General features: G+C 43.3%; 2 protein-coding genes across 4 annotated transcripts in view; one reads left to right on the plus strand and one right to left on the minus strand.

Moving 5' to 3' along the window:
• LOC122944730 (probable E3 ubiquitin-protein ligase HERC6) overlaps positions 1–13,441 on the plus strand; it is a 115,411-nt gene extending 101,970 nt beyond the window's left edge. For all 3 annotated transcript variants that reach the window (XM_044303325.1, XM_044303317.1, XM_044303309.1), the window contains exons 18-23: positions 734–900; positions 4,537–4,603; positions 7,651–7,721; positions 10,905–11,088; positions 12,014–12,116; positions 12,657–13,441. In XM_044303325.1, coding sequence (XP_044159260.1) covers positions 734–900; positions 4,537–4,603; positions 7,651–7,721; positions 10,905–11,088; positions 12,014–12,116; positions 12,657–12,928 — 864 coding nt within the window. In that variant the 3' untranslated portion in view covers positions 12,929–13,441. The remainder of the gene's footprint in view (positions 1–733; positions 901–4,536; positions 4,604–7,650; positions 7,722–10,904; positions 11,089–12,013; positions 12,117–12,656) is intronic.
• Positions 13,442–20,995: 7,554 nt separating this feature from the next.
• On the minus strand, positions 20,996–24,016 carry PIGY (phosphatidylinositol glycan anchor biosynthesis class Y). Its single transcript, XM_044277266.1, has 2 exons — positions 23,932–24,016; positions 20,996–21,468 (listed from the first exon to the last, which is right to left on the minus strand). Exon 2 carries the CDS (start codon positions 21,311–21,313, stop codon positions 21,098–21,100), a length of 216 nt encoding a protein of 71 aa, XP_044133201.1. The 5' UTR covers positions 21,314–21,468; positions 23,932–24,016; the 3' UTR covers positions 20,996–21,097.
• Positions 24,017–24,118: the final 102 nt, after the last annotated feature.

Raw genomic sequence — 24,118 nt, forward strand, 5'->3', positions numbered from 1 at the left:
CTCTATTCACTTGAATGGAGCGAGTGCTTGTAATTGCACTATGCCACTGCTCCAAAGAAGACGACGGGCAGTGCTGGGTGTCGGATACCTGCCGTTCAGATATTGATGACCTATCCTGATGATAGGTCATCAATATACAAGTGAAACTCAAAAAAATGTGAATATTGTGCAAAGTTCATTTATTTCAGTAATGCAACTTAAAAGGTGAAACTAATATACGGGAGACTCATTACATGCAAAGAGAGATATTCCAAGCCTTTATTTGTTATAATTTGGATGATTGTGGCTTACATCTTATGAAACCCCAAAGTCTCAATTTTGAGGTACCCTTTGCTCAGGGGGTACGGATTAATTAGCTGACTAGAGTGGGACACTTTGAGCCTAGAATATTGAACCTTTTCACAAAAATTCAAATTTTAGGCTGAATTAATGCAATTCCTTTTACTTTGCATTGCTGAAATAAATGGACTTTTGCGCAATATTCTAATTTTTCGAGTTTCAGCTGTATATGGTCTGCACAACCCCTTTAAGTGAACAGGCCACAGCTGTAATATCACACACATCCTGTGGACACAGGTGCCGCTGTTTTTAGAAGAAAGCAGGCAGGTTTCTCTGATACCAGGCAACCCCCTTTAAAACCATGGGGAACATTGCATCTAACTAATAAAAGAAAAAAAGTTATAAGATCATTTTTCTGTTTCTATTAAATTCTATTTTTTTTTATATATTTCAGCCATTAGCGGACAAAAAACTGTATTATCTCTATGGCATTATGTGCGGGCTGGCAATTTTTAACCAGACTGTTATTTATCTGCCATTCCCATTGGCTTTGTTTAAAAAACTTCTGGGTAAAAAAATTACTCTAGAGGACTTAAAAGAGCTACAACCTACCATGGGAAGGTAAGTCATGGTAACTTATCTATCTCTATACATAACGTTTGCTTTCCCTGTAGGAGGAGTCAAAATATATAAAAAGCCCTTGCAGTCACCACTCACTACATACTTCTGACTGACTGTACATGTCATGTTTTTTTGCTGGAAATCTAAAACATTTGGCAAAAACGGCAAACCCGTAGTTTTAATTGGTGGTGTTTTTAAGGTACATATGACATTTTAGTCATTTGTTATTTAAATTTTTTATGAGATTGAATGTCCAAAAGCAACAATTCTGGTGTTGCGCTATATTTTTCTCAGAGTTTGCCTTGTGGGATAAATAAGATGAAATTGTAATATTACCTTATTCTGTATATCACTGTATTGTAATTTTACCATTATTCTTTTTACTGTCATTTTACCTTTGTCTACTGTATAAAACAGCGGTCACCTGCCTGCTATGGCATGTGCTAAGCTCCAGAGCGGGCGCCATCTTAGCAGAACTGGCTTCCACCGGATATATATGTATGGCGGATGTTGGGAAGGGTTAATGTGCACTGTGCCATACACGTGCCATTTCACAGCACAATAATGGTGCAGGATCAGGAACTGTGTCCATGCCGTCACCCCTGAAAGTTAACTGCAACTAACAGCTGATGTGCCACAGAAATAGCTGGAAATGAGAGATAATTCTGATCCCCAGGGGGCCATGCTTGCTCCTATTTCGCTGTGAAAACAGAAATATGGGACAAACCCTTTAACACCTAAACGGGTGGCACCTTTTAACCCCTTCCCACCCCTGCGTACCATCATACTATTATATTGTGAAAAAAAAAGTAAATAAATATTTTGGATTGCTGCATTTTTACCAACTCATTTAATCTAAATTAAAAATGTTATCTATACCACAAAGTAAATGACATTAACCCCTTAAGGACCCGGCGTGTTAACCCCCTGTATGCCCTCCGCTTCCCTATCTGGTCCCCGACTGTCAGCTGACAGTCAATGCATTACAATGCAGGTTGTATTGTAATGCATTGCAGAGGGGATCAGACCCCAGAAGTTGAAGTCACAGAGTGGGACAAAAATAAAACGTAAAAAAAAGTGTTTTTAAGAATAAAAAAAATTAACTTTAAAAAAAAAAAATTGGCTCTACAAAAATATCACATGATCCATCCCCTCACCTGAACGCCGTAGAAAAAATAAAATAAAAACTGTGCTAAAACAATAATTTTTTTGTCACCTTACATCACAAAAAGTGCAACACCAAGCGATCAAAAAGGTGTATGCCCCCCAAAATAGTACCATTCAAACCGTCACCTCATACCACAAAAAATTAGCAACCCTACATAAAACAATCGGGCAAAAAATTTAAAAACTATGGCTCTCAGAATATGGAGACACTAAACCATGATTTTTTTTGTTTAAAAAATGCTGTTATTGTGTAAAACTTAAATAAATGTAAATAAAGTATACATATTAGGTATCGCCATGTCCATAAGAACCTGCTGTAAAAGAAATCACATGAACACTGTAAAAAAAAAATATTTAAAAACTGTCAAATAAGCCATTTTTGGTCACCTTACATCACAAAAAGTGCAATGCCAAGCGATAAAAAAGTCATATGCACCCTAAAATAGTACCAATCAAACCATTATCTTATACCGAAAAAAATGAGCCCCTTCATAAGACAGTCGCCCAGAAAAAAATATAAAAATATGGCTTTCAGAATATGGAGACACTAAAAAAATCATATTTTACAAAATGCTTTATTATGTAAAACTGAAACAAACAACCAAAAGAAGTTGTCATATTTGCTATTGTCGGGTCCACAACAACCTGCTCTATAAAAATACCACATGATCTAACCTGTCAGATGAACATTGTAAATAACAAAAAATAAAAACGGTGCCTAAACAGTTATTTTTTGTTACCTTGCTTCACAAAAAGTGTAATATAGAGCAACCAAAAATCATATGTACCCTAAAATAGTACCAACAAAACTGCCACCTTATTCCGTAGTTTCCAAAATGGGGTCACTTTTTGGGAGTTTCTACTCTAGGGGTGCATCAGGGGGTCTTCAAATGTGACATGACAACTTAAAATTATCCCATTGAAATTTGCCTTCCAAAAACCAAATGGCATTCCATTCCTTCTGCGCCCTGCCGTGTGCCCGTACAGCAGTTTACGACCACATATAGGGTGTTTCTGTAAAATACAGAATCAGGGTAATAAATATTGATTTTTGTTTGGCTGTTAACCCTTGCTTTGTAAGTGGAAAAAAATGGATTAAAATGGAAAATCTGCCAAAAAAGTGAAATTCTCAAATTTCATCTGCATTTTCCTTTAAGTCTTGTGAAACACCTAAAGGGTTAACAAAGTTTGTAAAATCAGTTTTGAATACCTTGAGGTGTGTAGTTTCTAAAATGGGGTCATTTGTGGGTGGTTTCTATTATGTAAGCCCCACAAAGTGACTTCAGACCTGAACTGGTCCTTTAAAATTGGGTTTTGGAAATTTTAAGATTTGCTTCTAAACTTCTAAGCCTTCTAACGTCCCCAAAAAAGAAAATGTAATTTACAAAATGATCCAAACATAAAGTAGACATATGGGAAATGTAAAATAATAACTATTTAAGGAGGTATCACTATCTGTTTTAAAAGCAGATAAATAGAAATTTTGAAAATTGCTAATGTTTCCACATTTTTGGAAAATTTAGTATTTTTGTTATAAATAATAATGAAATATTTTGACTCAAATTTACCACTATCATGAAGTACAATATGTGATGAGAAAACAATCTAAGAATGGCTTGGATAAGTAAAAGGGTATAAAAAGTTATCACCACAAAGTGACACATGTCACATTTGCAAAAAATGGCCTGGTCCTTAATGTGAAAAATGGCAGGGCCTTGAAGGGGTTAAAAGAAAAACAAAAAAACAATGACGCAACTTCAGATTTTTTCCCATTATCCCTCTACAAATTGAAATAAATATTAAATCAATATTTTTTATATACCCCAAAATGGTGCAACTGAAAAAACTCATTCTGCAAAACAAAAAGCCTGATAACGGCTGGTGTGTCAATGAAAAATTATGACATATCTAGAATTGTAAATGTAGCACCCATAAAAAAAAAAGTTTAAATGTCATTCATATGGTACTATCTGAATGGTGTGAAAAAATAAAAAGTCAGAATTTAATTCCCCCCCCCCCCCCCCCCAAAAAAATAAAAACCTTAATAATTGTAAATCTATAACTATAACAAAAATAGCCCCCATGGAAAAAAAAGGCTATGGCATTTGGTGATGAAAAAATGAAAGAAATTCCTGCTCTCCCTGCCCAGTTTTCTCCCTTTCTCTCTAGGAGAGAACTGCCAATCATCAGCAGATGGGCAGGAGAGCAGGAGATTATGAATAACCATGACTCTTCTCAGGTAGATCTGACTCTTTTCCAGGCCTGGGCTGTAATGATTATGATGCTGGTTCTCAGCAACCACTTTTAGCCCATGAGAGACACACCGCTGAAATCAGCATTTCTGTCACTATTTTATGCTGCCCTCAGTGAGTTCAGCATAAAGTTGATGACAACTTTTCTTTTAAAGACAAAAATGTATAGAAATATGTTTGTAACCCTGCCAATGAGTTACCTATAACATTTTTGCAGGAGTATGCAGAGTCTATTGGATACTGAACATGAAAAGGATGTGGAGAGGCTAGATCTGTATTTCACTGTAAGTAAAAGTACGATATTGCCCTGATATCGCTGATAGAAGTAGATATTGATCAGGAAGGATTGAAATGCAGAGCCTCAGTACTGCAAGGAAGCCGTGCTAACCACTGAGCCAGCGATGCGAGCCAAAGAGTTCCCATCTGAACGTGGGTCTATTGTACTGTACTCACATGATGATGTAAGTACACTACAATAGGTGTGTGATTAGATAGGAACTCACTGGGTCATCAGGTCAGAAGAGCCGCCGTTGGTCCGGGAGATGCGGCTTCCACGTGGGCCATGTTTCCCAGACTGCACGTGGTCGTGTGCATGAGCCCTTAGGTTTGCTATGCGGGTGGCTCCCATGTAGTTGGTGTTCAGTATGAAGCAATGAAACAAGGCACACGCTATGGGGCAGAGTTACTCATCCTAGATAATATTTAGACAGTGCAAACTTACAGCAGACAGTCTAACGATATGTTAGGTTTAAAATTGTCTGATACAGAATAATAAATCTGGGGCATTTAAAGACACTTTTGCCTGCTTTTATACCACTTTACCTCCTATGTGTTTAAAATCCCATATACCTTGAGTACATACCATAGAATAAGATAACATGGCTACACAAAAAGATGAAGAAGGGTCAAGTAAAAGGTGAAAGGGGAATCATGGAGGCTCAGTTGGTTCTTGGCTAAGCAACTTTCTATCTGCACCTGTAATTGTCGACTGGCACCTGTGCATGCTTTTAAAGTGCAGGCCATCAAGTACAAATACGGACCGGCAATAAGTGGTGAGCCCCATGTGGATCCCCCTGCTGAGGTTATGTTATGTATGGGCAGCCATAAATAGAACCTGTCAGCAAGGCCATGCTGCCCTATGCTGGGTGGAGAAAGCCATAAGAGAGCAGTATTATGGACACGTCTCCGTGAGTCAAAGACATAAGACTGCCCACAAGCCAGCACTTTAAAGGTGTTCTCAGGGAATTACTTAAAATGGCCGCCAGCAACTGAAATAAATTAACTTTGCACGATATTCTAATTTTTCGAGTTTCACCTGTATATACACCTTATATTTTGCCCTATAAGACGCACTTTTTCCCCCTCCAAAGTGGGGGGAAAACGTCAGTGCATCTTATGGGGTGAATACTAATGGGTGCTTCTATTGCGGAAGCGCTCAGTAGTACAGGAGGATGAAGGATTGCTGAAACGCTTGTTGGGGTTGGTGCCACCCTGAATAGAGAATAGAGACACAGCATGGGTAATTGATCATCTTCACAACTTTCTTTATGGCTATTGCACTTGTCACCTGTGCCCTTGTGTTTCCATCCAGTGATGCCGCCTATTCTTTTCTCTGTATTGTGTTTCAACTATTTTTAATGTGTCTTAATTAGGCTTGAGTGAATGGAGCTTTGGATCTTAGATCCAAAGTTGAGTTGTTAAATAACTTTCTTTGTAATGCTGTTTCTGTACAGCAATGTATGGGCTCCTAGTAGAAAAAATTCATCTTGGCTAAAATTGCGCAAGACTTGGGTGAATGACTTCGGTATTCCTATGTGCGTATTTTAAAATAGGAATCTAAAGTCAGCTTTGGTACAGAGGTACCAAACACTCCTTATCTGTAACTGCTGGAACAATTTACCACTACAACTGTCTATTTACTCCTCCACTTGTATTGATCTGCTTTATATCATCCACTTCACTTTATTTTCCTATATGTATATATGTGTATCTGCAGCAAAGCGGAGCCGTTCGCCAGGGGTCCCTTAAAGGGAAAGTGTTTTTTGTGACGCCAGTTGCATTTCAGCAACGAGGGACAGGGTCCCCCTTTTAGTAGATATGGTGGTACCCAGGATAGGAATGCCAGAGTGGTGTAAGGGTGGCCTAATGTCCCTTTGTGGGGTAGCACGTGTCACAGTGCTCCTACCTGGTTACACTGGAAACCCCAAGCGTGGTCGTCCAAAGCAGTGATAATAGGGTTAACAGTTGAGGGATTTGCAGAATAAATTGACAGCTTTACTTGAATAAACTTTCATCAGGGAACAATTGTCCAACTTTTTCTTGGTCATAAGCAGGTTTTGGCTTAACTTCTGTCAGGCAAACACAATCAGCTCTGCTATGTCTGTACTTTTTCAGCTCTGCTATGCTGGCTGGATTACATATGAACTTTTCCTTTTCTGCTGTAGGCTGCAACTTAGCTTTCTGTAGTCCGACTCAGTCTTTTTCTTGATCTGTATCTTTGTCTTTCTCTCTGTCTTTATTGAGGGAATCTTTACCCCTGACTCTGGAGGCACTCAGCTTAGGCCTCCAGGCCCAGCAGAGCAGGCAGTGCTCTGGAACACCTTGTAAGGGGTACTCACAACTCCTTCACACAACCTTTTCCCTAGAAGGGGTAGGTTAGACTGACCTTCCACTGACTAAACTAAAACTTCTCCCTCTCTAGAGAGGGCTTGAATGGACAAAAAGGTTCCATTCCAGACAAACTAGCTCTGCCAATACTGCCGCCATCTGCTGGTGAACCAGGTACATTACACTTAAACATAACATCCACATAGAAATAGAGATACACATTGTGCAGGATCTGGAATAAATACACATGATGACATTGGGTTAACCATAATAGACAGTGATGGGGCAAAAAGCGTGGTAATGCCCCCTAGCGGGGCGTTACATATCAATATGTGAATCTTCAGATATTGTGATATAACATACCGGAGAGAGAGACCTGCATAGTCTTATAAGCTTGCAATTTTGTAATCATCTTTTCTGTTAGCTATTAAAAATATCAACTACTAAAGAATCAATTTTTTTTTTAATCTGTCTTGTAATAAATTGAAATTTTAAGTGGTACAATATCTAGGCACATAACCAGGTGGCTCAGGCAGCTACCTTGCTCTCGCATTACATCACAGCCATAATCACATTAAGGGATTCATACCAGCTCAGGGAGGATGTAGAAATGGATTGTGGCTCTCTGCGTAGGCAGATGTGTACAAAAGGTCAAACGAAAATGTTCTCTTTTTGAATTTTAAATTAATTTAATGTAATAATTCTTACTGATACACACTTGCAGCTCTCCTGGGAAAAACAAACCATAGAACTGATCCCCAATGGAGCGACAGAGCGTGTGACCCATTTAAACAAGTATGTATACAGTGAAATGAAGTAATCACAGTAGTCAACTAAGTGGTGGGGTCATCCAGCATCAGTCACTGTGATGATGATAAAATGATAAAAATATCAAACTGTCTGTCTACGGTTACACTGTATTAAGCGTTCCTTCCCAACAATCATCTGCTCGTCAGTGGAGGAGACCTTTGCTATTACATGCAGCGATCTCCTCCACAGTATGGAGAGGAACAATCGCTAATGCCATCGCTCGTTCCCATACAAAATAATGACATATTTGCTGACAGCAGACCGCGATTAGATGGCACAATGTGCCGCCGGCAAAAGATGATTTTTCAGCCTGCTCAAAAATTGTGATTACCTGATGGAGTGTTTGCGCAGGCAGATCATTGCTAACGAGCGTTCCTACGAGTGCTTGTTAGCGATGATCTGCAGATACAGGTCTTACTTTTCGACAGTATTTGTAAATCTGCCCCAGTGTGTATGGAGTGTGTTCAGTGTTCCTGGGTCAATTGGAACTGGCTTGGCTGTAATATCCATGTGTGCTGACTCTATTATGACATGTTAATTGACTAAAATAACGTTAACGGGCCTAAATCACTGAGTCACTGTATACCAGCCCTAGACTGCCCCTACACCTGGGTCCTGACATGCCATGTTTAGGACTATTCACTGGACTTACTTGAGCTACTGCAAAAATTCTGCAGTGGTTAGTAGACCAAACTGCAGCTGACATATATGGAGGCTGAATATGGCAGAGCCTCCATAAGGTCTCATACTTAAATTCACCTTCCCGTGCCGCCTCTGCTGCTGCTCCATCCTCTCCGCTAGGCCGCAGCTGTGATGCATTATTTTGGCTGCGGTGGTGACTTGTCCATATACTGCAGGTGACAACTGCAGCCAATCTCTGGCTTCAGCTGTGTCATGTCATACACTGCAGAAGCCAGTGACTGGCTACAGCAGTGATAATTGCTACATCACCACTGCAGTAAAAACATCACCTGGCTCAGTAGAGGGGCCTCAGAAAATTGAGGTTATTTTAACACCCTTCCTACAGTTTGCCACCCATCAACTCCGGTAAGTATATGTTCACAATATACTAATTGATTAACTTACACTTTTCAATAAAATAAAATAAATAGTATAAAAATGTTCTGAAAACATGCCTCTTTCACACTTGCGTTGTCCGGCGTGTACTCCACTTGCCGGAATTACATGCCGGATCCGGAAAAACGCAAGTGTACTGAAAGCATTTGAAGACGGATCCGTCTTCAAAATGCTTTCAGTGTTACTATGGCAGCCAGGACGCTATTAAAGTCCTGGTTGCCATAGTAGGAGCGGGGAGCGGGGAAACGGTATACTTACAGTCTGCGCGGCTCCCGGGGCGCTCCAGAGTGACGTCAGAGCGCCCCATGCGCATGGATGACGTGCCATGTGATCACGTGATCCATGCGCTTGGGGCGCCCTGACGTCACTCTGGAGCGCCCCGGGAGCCGCACGGATGGTAAGTATGCTGCTCCCCGCTACACTTTACCATGGCTGCCAGGACTTTAGCGTCCCGGCAGCCATGGTAACCACTCTAAAAAAGCTAAACGTCGGATCTGGCAATGCCCCGAAACGACGTTTAGCTTAAGGCCGGATCCGGATAAATGCCTTTCAATGGGCATTAATTCCGGATCTGGCCTTGCGGCAAGTCTTCAGGATTTTTGCCCGGAGCAAAAAGCGCAGCATGCTGCGGTATTTTCTCCGGCCAAAAAAACTTCCGTTCCGGAACTGAAGACATCCTGATGCATCCTGAACGGATTTCACTCCATTCAGAATGCATTAGGATAAAACTGATCAGGATTCTTCCGGCATAGAGCCCCGACGACGGAACTCTATGCCGGAAGACAATAACGCAAGTGTGAAAGAGCCACTTACTAACCACCTGGAAATATACATCAGGTTCGTTGGCATATGTTTAGTGCCTTTGGAAGAGTAAATGAGGCCGCCTCTGCCTTCCAGATCAATACATGGTGCTCAGTGAGCAGTGTGTGCACAATAAAGTAGGTCAATGCTTTTTGCTTTAATAATTTTGTTGATCACATGGAAGATCATGTGATCACCAGGTGTCTGGCAGGAGTTAAACTTGCAATGGTAAGCCTTATTAGATCCAGATCAATTTTTTTTTATTGCTGGCAGGGACTAAATTTCCTCTTGTAACTGGTGCCAATATGCTGTGTGAAAAAAATTCTGAAGATAAAATTCCCCAAAAGAAGTCGTAAACCCACCCACAACAACCGAAAACAAATACGTCCCATTTTTAACTTTGTAATTTTATATTGTATATTATATTGTATACAGATTTTTTCCCTTATGCTCTATAAATAATTCAACATTTCCCATAATATTTCTGAATAAGTGAAGATCATGTCCCCGTAGAACATAATACAAGATATAAGATATGTGCATCGGTCATTAACGGCTTTGTACACCTTTGGAGGAATTTTTTTATTATTGCTTTGTACTCATTTTGAAATAAATAAAAAAATCATTTTTTAATTGGATACAAATATGGAGCCTTTCTGTACAGGGCTGAGATGCTCTAATAAAGGAATCTTTATTAGAAGAAAAAAATAATTTTCCCTATCTTCCGCCAGGTAGAGAGCTGACAGGCTCCTTATCTCTGCTCTCTGACATTAGAAACACTCATTAGAGCTCCGTTTTTATCTTACTGATAAGAATTTGGCTTAAATGAGTGTTTATGACCTCTTAGTAGTTTAGAGAGAAGGTTTATTAGATGAGTGGCACAAAGTCAAAGTAAAAGTACCAGTTACACAGCTAGACAAACAATTAACTCTTTGTGACATAACGGCTCAATATTTTTTAATAAAGACCAATTGAAAAAAAAAACATTTTTAGCCCAAAATGAGTAAAATGCAAGCATAAAAAATGTTGCCTCCTAATGCATACATGGCCTTTAATTATCACTAAAATATAGGCAGGTGTTAAGAAATTAACTGAACTAAAGGGGGACACTTGATCCAAAAAAAGGGTACAAAAGACACATAAATCATGTGTGAAGCAGATGCAAACATATTTTGAATAACCTAATAAAAACTACAGCGATCAAATTTGCACATACTAAAGAAAAAAGTGGCTTTGTAAAAAAGGCATACTCCTTGACGACACATTTTTATGTTTTTCTCCATGTTATAGGCACAAGTATGTCACTAAATGTGTGGAGTACATTTTCAACACATCAGTGGCTGACACGTTTGAGGAGTTCAGGAAAGGCCTCTACAAAGTCTGCGACAAAGATATCCTCTTATTTTTCCAGCCGGAAGAACTGATGTCTCTTGTCGCTGGTCACGTTAATTATGACTGGACTGTATTTGAAAAGGTAAATTCCAGAAATTGTATGCGTTACGGCTACCACAGCATGCTTGAATGCAGCCGCTCCATTCAACTCTGTGGGGCTGCCGGAGATTGATTGAGTAATGTTGAGCGAATCGAAGTTCATAAAGTAGACTTCAATCCGAATTTCAAGGAAAATTCGCCCTAAAGGCAAATTTCCTCGTGCTTTGCAAAAGGAATCAATTTCCCCTAAAATGGCGCTAAAAAAAAATCATACTCACCTCATCCATTTGTGCGTGAAGAGTCTACTGCGGCCATCTTGATTGAAGATCCCATGCGAAATCTCGTGCGCTGTGACGTATGATGTCACCAGGCCGGCCAGCGTGATGACGTCATCATGCACCATGCAAGATTTCACGCTGGATTTTTCAATCAAGATGGCCGCAGCAGATTCTAAGTGAGCAAATGGATGAGTATTTTAATTTTTTTACAGATTAACCCCTGTCAGCCCTCAATGGTCATCTCAGATGCCGTGATCAGCGATGGACACGGCATCTGAGGGGTTCAAGAATGGGGGATGGGGGGGGGGCCGGAAGAAGGGGTTTGTACCATCACCATATCACCCACTACTCAAGTAATTCGTCACGAAGTGAATTTCTTTGTGAAATTCACCAAGGCAGCTGAATTGAAGTTTTGAGAACTTCGCTCATCTCTAATTATGAATGCTACTCCATTCAAATGGGGTAACACGGTACCCATTCTTGTGACCATCAGGGGCCAGACCCCTGCCGATCAGACACTTATCCCCAGTCCTGTGTATAGGGGCTAAGTTGTTGTAATGGGACAGTCCCTTTAAATGACTGTCGTTACGTGTGAGGTAGTGGGTAGTGGTAATTCTGCAGGTTGGAAACAACAGAATACATATCTGTAGAGGATCGGAAGCCATATATCTCTTTACTTCCTCTATTCAGACTACCATTTACTCTGGAAAGTATTCTCCCACACATCCAACTATCGTCATGTTTTGGAATGTTTTCCACCAACTACCACTGGAAAAAAAGAAAGCGTTTCTCTGTAAGTATACCACATCTACTGTACTTCATTGAGCCGTTAAAATATCCAAGTAATACACTTAACCAACATAATATGCCCATTTTTTTATTTCACTTTGGGTATATTCACACATAGCTGATCTTGTTGCACACATTTTTGTGACTGAAAACAGTTCAAAGAAATGACAAATCTCCTAACGCGACCATCTGCATAGTCAGCATACTGCACATGCCACTGTATTCTGCCACCTAGTGGTCTACATTATTCATTACACCCGCTCTGCTGGTTTGGCAGGTCATTTCTCTTGGTTTTACTGCTTTACCATACCGTCTGGGCAAATTGCGGCTCTCCAACTGTTTTAAAACTACAACTCCCAGTATGCCCAGTGTGCCTACAGCTATCAGCCTACAGCAGGGCATGATGGGATTTGTAGTTTTACAACAGCTGGAGAGCCGCAGTTTGCCCATCCCTGGTCTAGGCCGACTCTCGCTAAGTGTTACGTCATTGACTTTCTGGGTATAATGAACATCGAGTCCTTTAATGAATCATTTTGATTTTTAGATTTCATAACAGGAAATGACAAAATCCCAGCGTTCAGGCTCCAGCATCTCTTTATGAAGATCTCCTCGTTTGGTGTCCCAAGTGAAAGCTATCTTCCGGAGGCCAATACCTGCTCTCAGCTACTACTCCTTCCTGAATACTCAAGCAGTGGCGTGCTGCGCAGAAAGCTTCTTCTAGCCCTCGAGAACAACAGAGGCTTTGAAAAAAATTTGAAAGCCTGTTGTCTTCAGCCTGTATTGTCACAAGTGGTGGCTTCTCCTCTACTTCAGTAACAGTCAGGGTGACGTGTTCTGCTTAAACTCTGTGCAGGTTTGCCAACCGTCCAGAAATTATTGGACAGTCCATAAAAATAAGGGGAATTTTTCCAGTGTCTGTCTGTGAAAAAAATTTGATGTGTCCGTGATTATTATTTTTTTTTTTTACAGGCGGGTGTTACTTGATCAGGTCCCTTTAATTGTAATTCTTTGCATTTTTCTTTTCAAATGATTTTTATTAGATTTTTCAAGATATTATCACACATAACAATTAATCCAAATTATGTTTAAAATAGTAATGTTTAAAAATTACAAGTTTTTACATTGCACTAGAGTAATGGTGAATATACATGCAACGTTAAGATGAAGCGAAAATTTTATACAGTTTCATTTACAATATAAAATATATGAAATTAGTTCAAAGTAGATCATAAACACAATGACACAAGTTGTGTCCAAAATGTTGTTTTCATTAATAGAGAGGTAGTTGTCATAACTAAATGAAATAAAGCATAATTCATGTTTCACGAATCACGTTTCCCTCTTTGCATTTTTAAGCTCACAGTAAATGCTGATATTGTATTTAGGACTAGCAGAAGGACCCGGCTTTGCACGGGTATATTTCATTTAATGTTTGTGTTTGTCGTTAAAGGATATCGACAGTATCCCCCATAACAGTGACCTCTACAGCAGCTGGCCCCTTTAACAGTGAAATCCACAGCCCCCCACGGTGCCCCGCCACTTTAAAATGGGACCTCCACAGTAGCCCATCTGCTTAACTTTAATATTCACACCCCGCTCCTTTAACAGTGAACTCCACAGTCCCCCACCCCTTAACACTGATCCCCCCACAGTGCACCGCCACTTTAAAATGGGACCTCCACAGCAGCCCATCTGCTTAACTTTAATATTCACACCCCGCTCCTTTAACAGTGAACTCCACAGTCCCCCACCCCTTAACACTGATCCCCCCACAGTGCACCGCCACTTTAAAATGGGACCTCCACAGCAGCCCATCCCCTTAACTTTAACCTTCACAGCCCGCCCCTTTAACAGTGAGTTTCACAGCACCCCACTCCCTTGACAGTGACCTCCACAGTACTCCGCAGCCTTAACAGTGACCTCCAGAGTACCCCGCTGCCTTAACAGTGACCTCACAGTACCCTGCTGCCTTAACAGTCACCTCCACCGCAGTTGCCCCTTTAATAGTGGCCCCTGCCCTCTTAACAGTGACCTCCACAGTGTCCGCCCCTTTAAAGGGGTTGTCCAGGATCACATAAAAAAAACAAAAAACATGATATCTAACCATGTCTTGCTGATTCAAGGTTCCCCTGTTGTTTCCTGTATTTTTACCACTTCTCTAGTGCTCCTACGCAGTGATGGCCAGTTCTCAGTGTTCGCCAGCGAACACACGCAATCTGCCATCTTAACTGACAAGTCCGGCGAGGCACAGGTAAGTCCTTACCTGTGCTTGTGCGCGAGCCGGTCTGAAATGAAATGCGGTCTCCGGGAGCAGGCAGTTCTGAGAACGGACTTGTCAGTTAAGATGGCAGATCGCGTGTGTTCGCTGGCGAACACTGCGAACTGGCCATCACTGCTCCTACGGTCCCCCACTGATTGCTTACATGTTTGTGTATGTGTGTGGTAACTTCCTGCCGCACTGCCTTGTGGGTCCCAGCTCAGTGCAGCATCGCGTCATTCGGGCTGTCCCTCATATTAGTCACCACTCCAGATAGGGCTGTGCAATGCCCGGTGATGTCTCCGGACCAGCGGGGCGTTACATATAGCTCCCTGTTACCGCCTACAACACTCCTTTCATGTGCTCTGCATAATTATCCTGCAAGCCGGTGATGTCACCGGACCAGAGGGGCGTTACATATAGCTCCCTGTTACCGCCTACAACACTCCTTTCATGTGCTCTGCATAATTATCCTGCAAGCCGGTGACGTCACCGGACCAGCGGGGCGTTACATATAGCTCCCTGTTACCGCCTACAACACTCCTTTCATGTGCTCTGCATAATTATCCTGCATGCCGGTGACGTCTCCGGACCAGCGGGGAGTTACATATAGCTCCCTGTTACCGCCTACAACACTCCTTTCATGTGCTCTGCATAATTATCCTGCAAGCCGGTGACATCACCGGACCAGCGTTTCATATAGCTCCTTGTTACCGCCTACAACACTCCTTTCATGTGCTCTGCATAATTATCCTGCAAGCCGGTGACGTCACCGGACCAGCGGGGCGTTACATATAGCTCCCTGTTACCGCCTACAACACTCCTTTCATGTGCTCTGCATAATTATCCTGCAAGCCGGTGACGTCACCGGACCAGCGGGGCGTTACATATAGCTCCCTGTTACCGCCTACAACACTCCTTTCATGTGCTCTGCATAATTATCCTGCAAGCCGGTGACGTCTCCGGACCAGCGGGGAGTTACATATAGCTCCCTGTTACCGCCTACAACACTCCTTTCATGTGCTCTGCATAATTATCCTGCAAGCCGGTGACATCACCGGACCAGCGTTTCATATAGCTCCTTGTTACCGCCTACAACACTCCTTTCATGTGCTCTGCATAATTATTCTGCAAGCCGGTGACGTCACCAGATCAGCGGGGCGTTACATATAGCACCCTGTTACCGCCTACAACACTCCTTTCATGTGCTCTGCATAATTATCCTGCATGCCGGTGACATCACCGGACCAGCGTTTCATATAGCTCCTTGTTACCGCCTACAACACTCCTTTCATGTGCTCTGTATAATTATCCTGCATGCCGGTGACGTCACCGGACCAGCGGGGCGTTACATATAGCTCCTTTTTACCGCCTACAACACTCCTTTCATGTGCTCTGCATAATTATCCTGCAAGCCGGTGATGTCACCGGAACAGAGGGGCGTTACATATAGCTCCTTGTTACCGCCTACAACACTCCTTTCATGTGCTCTGCATAATTATCCTGCAAGCCGGTGACATCACCGGACCAGCGTTTCATATAGCTCCTCGTTACCGCCTACAACACTCCTTTCATGTGCTCTGCATAATTATTCTGCATGCCGGTGATGTCACCGGAACAGAGGGGCGTTACATATAGCTCCTTGTTACCGCCTACAACACTCCTTTCATGTGCTCTGCATAATTATCCTGCAAGCCGGTGATGTCACCGGAACAGAGGGGCGTTACATATAGCTCCTTTTTACCGCCTACAACACTCCTTTCATGTGCTCTGCATAATTATCCTGCAAGCCGGTGATGTCACCGGAACAGAGGGGCGTTACATATAGCTCCTTGTTACCGCCTACAACACTCCTTTCATGTGCTCTGCATAATTATCCTGCAAGCCGGTGACATCACTGGACCAGCGTTTCATATAGCTCCTCGTTACCGACTACAACACTCCTTTCATGTGCTCTGCATAATTATCCTGCATGCCGGTGACGTCACCGGACCAGAGGGGCGTTACTTAGCGCTGCATGTTGCTGCCTACTAACCGCCCTCTGAATAATGTCTGTGGCTGCCGGTAATGTCACCGGGCTCCTTGTGAAGCGGAAGAAGAGGCTTCGCTCTCCACAAAGGGGCCCAGTACGTCATTGACTTGTAGAAAATCTGTAGTTCCAGGACAGAATTTTCAGATTAGAAAATGGGGCATGACAAAAAGAAAATAAAGGTAACACACGCATGTAGGGACTATTTAGGTGACTAAAGTCCACTTAAACAAATGTCACCAATCCCAGACAACCCCTTTAACAGTGACCTCCACAGTGCCCGCCCCTTTAGCAGTGACCTCCACAGTGCCCGCCCCTTTAGCAGTGACCTCCACAGTGCCTGCCCCTTTAGCAGTGACCTCCACAGTGCCCGCCCCTTTAGCAGTGACCTCCACAGCAGCCCGCCCCTTTAGCAGTGACCTCCACAGTGCCCGCCTCTTTAGCAGTGACCTCCACAGCGCCCTGCCCCTTTATCGCTAGGGCTACATGACGACAATGATGATGTGTCGCGCAACATTTTGTCTCAACAATTTTTATGATAGGCTATGGTGTCGCACTGCAACATGTGACATGCTGCGACTGGGACACAACAGTTGCAAAAAATCCATCCAAGATGGAGTTTTCTGTGACTGTCGCAGGGCAACATCATAGACTATCATTATAAAAATTGTTGCGCGACATGTAGCAGTGTAGTTGTGTCGTGTGACCTATTGTCGCGCGACACATGTCGTCCTGTAGCCCTAGCCTAAAGCTGACCTACAGCAGTGAAGAAAAAGGACTGGGTTGTTATGGAAACCTGGAGTAAAACTGTGTGTATGTGGAGTCTAAGGGCCTGCGAGCTTCTATTGGCTGATAAGGGACATGTGATGATGTGACCGTGTGTATGGCAGTTGGGGGCTTGTATTGGCTAATGCAGGTCATTTTGGGGGAATATCTCAGGAATGGTACGTCCTAGAGAGCTGAGACCCCCACAGATTTATTTCCAGGTAGCAAGGGATGTGTATACCAAGTTTCATTGAAATGGATGGTTGCATTTTTGAGTGATCGTGGAACATACACACACACACATATATACGTCCTTCTTTATATATATAGATTAGTATCTGACGTATAGACACGTATCGCTTATAATCGTAATCATTTGTTATAGTAAAAAAATGTTGGCTATCCTGACCTCCCTCCGGCTTGCTTTAATAGACATGGAACTCTATGAAAATAAACATTTACAGACAAATTGCATGACATTTATTTTCTGAACAGATCATGACTAACGCCTCTTTCACATGGGCGTGACGGATTAGGTCCGGATGCATTCAGTGAAATTCGCACCATGTTGCAATCAAGTTCAATCAGTTTTGTCTGCGATTGCTTTCAGTTTTTTCCACGCGGGTGCAAATTTTAGCGTTTTGATGCGTTTTTCACGCGTGTGATAAAAAACTGAAGGTTTACAAACAACATCTCCTAGCAACCATCAGTGAAAAATGCATCGCATCCGCACTTGCTTGCGGATGCAATGCGTTTTTCATGCAGCCCCATTCACTTCTATGGGGCCAGTGCAGCGTGGAAAACGCTGAATATAGAGCATGCTGCGATTTTCACGAAACGCAGAAGTGCTGTGTGAAAAACAACGCTCATGTACACAGACCCATTGAAATGAATGGGTCCGGATTCAGTGCGGGTGCTATGCGTTCACCTCACGCATTGCATCTGCACAGAGAACTCGCTCGTCTGAAAGGGGCCTAAGGCACAAGCGAGTTCAGTGCGATAAACTGGCAGTGTGTATCGGTGAGAGGTCCTGTCCTGACCTCCACTCCTCTGACAGGATCACGCCGCATTATATAGATTTATAGTAAGAATCCTGGAATCTATTGTATTACATATGACCGCATTATGTCGGTGTAATTCAGTAGATTCCAGGACTCTCAGGGACACATAGCCTTATAAATCATTATAATGCGGTGCGATCCTGTCAGAGGTGCTGACTGCGACTGAAAACCAGTTCCATTCATTTGAATGAGGCAGCTAGCACATAAATTTCTGCAAGCCCCATTTAGTGAATGGAACTGATTTTCAGTCACTGAAATCTGCAGCGTGTGAAGTCATCCTAAAACGTCATAAAATCCACATTCTGTATAGAAAAAAAAAAAGTTGTGTCTGTGGCTTATTTTACTGAACAAAAAACCTGCTAAAGCAAAATGTGTGTGGGGACCCTTAAAGGCTATGTACACCTTGGGAGGCATTTTTTATTATTGCATTTCTTTTTTTTGACTAAAAATTATATTTTCAATTGGCCTTTATTATAAGAAATATTGAGCCACTCTGTCACAAACAGTTTTTCTAGCTGTGTGACTGGTACTTTCACTTTGTGCTGGCCATCTAATAATCCTTATCTAAACTACTAAGGGGTCATAAACACTTATTTAAGCCACATTCTTAGGCTACTTTCACACCTGCGTTAGGTGCGGATCCATCTGGTATCTGCACAGACGGATCCGCACCTATAATCCAAACACTTGTATCCGTTCAGAACGGATCCGTTTGCATTACCATGAACAAAAAATATATATATTTTTTGTTCATGATAATGCAAACGGATCCGTTTTGACTTACACTGAAAGTCAATGGGAGGCGGATCCATTTTCAATTGCATTATATTGTGTCAGTGAAAACGGATCCGTCCCCATTGACTTACATTGTAAGTCAGGACGGATCCGTTTGGCTCCGCATGGTCAGGCGGACACCAAAACGCTTGCAGCGTTTTGGTGTCCGCCTCCAGAGCGGAATGGAGGCTGAACGGAGCCAAACTGATGCATTCTGAACGGATCCTTATCCATTCAGAATGGATTGGGGCTGAACTGATCCATTTTGGGACGCTTGTGAGAGCCCTGAAACGGATCTCACAGGCGGACCCAGAAACGGCAGTGTGAAAGTAGCCTTATCATTGTAAGATAAGAACTGAGCTATAATGTGTGTTTATAATGTGAGAGAGCAGAGATAAGGAGCCCCTCAGATAACGGAAAAGACAGAAAATCCAAAGGCAACTGGTAGAACAATGTCAGCTCTGTACAGAAAAAAGTGCTCCATACTGTTAATAAAGACCAATTGAAAAAATTACTTTTTAGCGGAAAATACAATGCAATGATAAAATAAAATTGCCCCTATGGAAACAAAGTAGGGATGAGCGAACCCATGGAAGTTCGGTTTCGCCGGAACTTCAGGTCCCGAACTCCAATTAAAGTCAATGGGGACCCGAACTTCACTTTATTATTTTCCGTTATAACTGAAAATAATAGCATTCTTAAGACAGAATGCTAAATAAAATGGCCATTGAGGGGTTAAAAATAATAAAAATTGCCTTATCCACTTGATCGCGCAGTCGGTATCCTCTTATTTCTTCAAGACCTGCAAAAGGACCTGCGATGATGTCACCGCGCTCACCAGGTAGCCATCGCACGTCCTTTGGCAGGTCCTGCAGAAAAGAAGAGTATACCGGCTGCGCGAACAAGTGGATGAGGCTAGTTTTTATGTATTTTTAACCTCTCAATGGCATTTAGCTTTTATTTTCCGTTATAACCTTGTTATAATGGAAAAATAATAAAATTACCCAAACACCAAACGTCAGTGAAAAAATGCGGGTTCAGGTCCCCAAACTTACAAAGTTCGGTACGAACCCCAACTTTGCAGTTCGGGTTCGCTCAACCCTAATCATGAGCCGTGGGTCCACTTCATGAAATCTTTATCGGTTTCAAAGCTCAGTTAGAATAGCGGGGGTTGCAGCGTTAAAGTAGTACTCTAATCTGAGACATTTATGGGCTATCCCATAAATAGATGATGAAATGTGGGTCCCACCTCTGAGGCGGGCACTGTATCCAGACAGCAGTTGTCTGACCACCTGCTTCATGCACATGACCATATGTATTTTGTATCTGTGTTGCATCTGCATTTTTTGCGGACCCAACTACTTCAAAGGGCCGTGGTCCACATTTTGTGGTCAAGTTTAGGACATGTTCTATAAATGGACATACAGATGCAGAAAGCACATATTCTGCAAAAAGATAGAACATGTCCGCAAAGTGCAGACCACTGACATCAATGGTACCACAAAAAAATAAAAAAAAACACTATGCAGACGTCATTCAGACCGCATCCATATTTTGCTGATCCATGATATGCAGACTGCAAAATGGATAGGGGGAGTGCATGAGGCATTTAAGTGACACTCCAGAGCATATAGCAAGAAGGGCTGTGGATAAAGGCCCCAGATGGCAGGCTGAAATCTTGCATTGGACACATGGGTGAATACATGCTACATACAGTATGTCACCTACTCTGCAGCCAGAGCTGTACCCCTTGGATCTGTACCAGATATTTGCTTCTTAAATTTAGCTGTTGTCATCAAGGTAAGGAATATAGGCCGTCATTTTGTAGGGAAACCGATAAAATCCGGTCACCACTAGAGGGAGCTCTTTGTAAACTTACACATACAGGTCCTATTGAGGTCATACCAATCTATGCTGTAGATAGTTCTATAGACTACGATAGGCTGTATGCTATACCCTCCATCATTCGCTCAGCAGCAGTACCTGAAAACTGGAGATCATTTTTTCAATATGTATTTATTAGAGAAGAAGATAAATCACAGGTGTGAGATGCTCCCAGTGATACCTGCAAATCACACACTGAAATGCCACAGTCTAGTTTAATTATGTCTGAAAAGCTTGAGTCCCATCCACGTCCAGAGATGAAAAAACACGTAGACGGGCAGAGTGATGGGCAGCAGCAGACTGTAGAAGCACACGCTCGCCGTGCTGGTACATCCCTGGGGGAAGTCCTCATCCACAGAGGCCGAATAAAAGATTCCACACAGCGACACGAGAGGCACGAGCACAGTCAGCGTGGGGAGAGACAGAAACATCTCCAAGGTTGGCAGGCTACTGTTGTGTGTGGTCAGGCTCCTTCTCTTTGTGAATCATCCTTGCATCCTGAGGAATCATATTGGGTATGCCATCCACTACAGGATAAGCGATGCCAAGCTCGTCGTTAATAAGTTCATTAGTAGACTCGTCGTACCTGGAAAATAAAGACAGGGATTTACGGACCGCGTACAGTACGGCGTCTGACAGAGAAGATGCAGGGCAGCCGCCCCTTGGGGGCGCTCATGTATCTTTGCCATCTATGATGGTAAGGGAGACATTACTGCCGGCCGTGACAGGCTGTGCCTTCTGATACACGGTAACCTGGGGTATATCTCATGAAATAGAGAATGACTATGACAGAGCTCTGCTGGGAGGTCAGAGCTGGTGTTCAGGCTCTTAAAGGGGTTGTCTCACTTCAGCAAGTGGCATGTATCATGTAGACAAAGTTAACACAAGGCACTAACTAATGTATTGTGATTGTCCATATTGCTTCCTTTGCTGGCTGGAATCATTTTTCCATCACATTATATACTGCTGGTTTCCATGGTTACAGCCACCCTGCAATCCAGCAGGGGTGACCGTGTTCACACACTATAGGAAAAAACAAAGGCTTACGTGCATATCCGCTGACCCGGACACCAGAGAGGCTGGCACTTTTTCCTATAGTGTGCAAGCACGGCCACCACTGATGGATTGTAGGGTGGTCTGTAACCATGGAAACAAGCAGTGTATAATGTGATGGGAAAATGAATCCAGCAAGCAAGGAGGCAATATGGACAGTAACAATACATTAGTAAGTGGCTTATATTAACTTCCTCTACATCAGGGGTCAGCAGCCTTCAGCACTCCTCCAACTGCTGTGAAACTATAACTCCCAGCATGCACACTTGCTTGGCTAGTCTTGTAGCTCCCATAGAAGTAAATAGGGGATTTGTAGTTTCAGAACAGCCGGGAGGTCGCTGATCCCTGCTCCACATAATAAAGGCCACTTGCTGCAGTGACACAACCCTCATGGTTGGAGGACACGGAGACGTACAAACTGACCTGCCATGTGGTGGATTTTCACTGCAGGTTTAACCCTTTGCAATGAATAATGCTAAATCCATGGCAAACCTGCCGGTACAGTAACTCCAATATGGAGTCTGCCATCATGGACTGTAGAGGATCTTTTCTGCAATTTACATCCCTTCCCTGCCTAACGAGGGGTGAGCTGCACCGCTGAACACAGTGATGACCGCGCAGCCGTGAGACTTCAGGGCCAGGTGCCAACAAGTCTACCCTGTCACTCAGAGGTGGGGGCGTTGCTATTGCACCCAAGGACTAATTTACATATGATTAAATAGTACTGCCACGGAGCAAGAACATTAGATTCAGCTGGCAAGGGCTGGTCACACATGGGAGCTGGTTTTAATAGGATGGATGCGATTACAGATTCAGACTCGTAGCTGGCGCATGCGCAATGCGATGCCCGGTCCTGGCAGGGCATCGCAATACCTACTGCGCATGCGCCGGCTACGAATTTGTCCGCGCAGCCGCAATGGAAAAGGCGAGGGGAGGGGAGTAAACGGGCGGGCACAGGCACAAGGAGGGCAGGGTTATGAGCCGTTAGGGAGGTCCGGTCTTGGGCTCGAAAGATTGAGACACCGCCCTGGGCACTTGAGAGGGCTCGTTTACACAATCTTCAAAGTTCATTTTTGGCAGAAAGAAGACTCGGTTATATGCAACAAAGGTACCGTTTTTAACTGCTGGGTGGCACATATAACGCTATAGGATCTGTCTAATATGGTCAAATGTGGTGACAGACTCCCTTTAAAGGGGTATTCCTGTTGTTTCAAGTTATCTCCTATACACAGGATAGGGGATAACTATTAGATCGGTGGGGGTCCTACCACCTACAGCCCCACTGAAATGAGCAGGACAGCTGGTCGCACATGCCCGCGGCTGCTCCATTTATTTCTATGGAAGCTCCGGAAACAGTCAGTGCCAAAAACGTGAAAATCATGAAAACCTGTAAAAAATAAAAAATAAAATTTAAGTTAGCCTATAGAGCAGGGATCAGCGACCTCCGGCACTCCAGCGGTTCACAAACTACAACTCCCAGAATGCTTAATTTACTTCTAGAAGAGCAGCCAAGCGCTGATGGATGGCAGGAAAGGGCTAAGGCATATTGGGACACCATACTTTTTCCAGGGTGCGGGTGCCCACAGAGAGGGCTCTGAGTGCCATAGGGTCGCCACCATGAAATAGGGCATGCCTTTCTGGGAATGCAATCACTGGGACCCCTCAGTAATCATGGGAACTAGGGGTCTGCGGGTTCCCTGTGTGCATAGGTGACCACAGAAAAGGATGGCGCACACAGTGATCCCATTTATTAGCGAGGGGAGGAGGACTACCTGAGAGGCTTCCTGGAGAGGGGGCAGACCAGGAACTGCAGCACTGAGCGGTCGAACCCCGGGCTGCCCGTCACCTCCTGCGCTCTGCAGGCGGCAGCCGTGTGCAGGCTCTTCCGGCTGACCGCTGACAACCAGCTCCAAGCGGCTCCCCTGACTACCACTCCCCTACACGCAGCCCCTAGCATGATCCACCAGCTCCAAGGACACAACCATCAGCCCCTTACCCACAAGCCTCTGCTGCTTCTAGGTCACATCCTGCCTCCCCCACCCCCGTAACGACAGCTGAATGGTACCTTCCGTCTGCCTGGGGAAGTTCTACAATAACTTTATTAACAACAAAACGTCCGACAGTGACAGGCAGGTTTCACTGCAGCTGACAAGACTTTGAAAAGAAATGGCCTTCTCCCTGCC

Source organism: Bufo gargarizans, chromosome 1 (genome assembly GCF_014858855.1).
Source record: "Bufo gargarizans isolate SCDJY-AF-19 chromosome 1, ASM1485885v1, whole genome shotgun sequence".
In the NCBI taxonomy this organism is placed as follows: domain Eukaryota; kingdom Metazoa; phylum Chordata; class Amphibia; order Anura; family Bufonidae; genus Bufo; species Bufo gargarizans.

What these genes read in the sequence shown, in the direction of transcription:
- PIGY (XM_044277266.1), bottom strand. Translation starts at nt 21,313, where the DNA reads ATGTTTCTGTCTCTCCCCACGCTGACTGTGCTCGTGCCTCTCGTGTCG.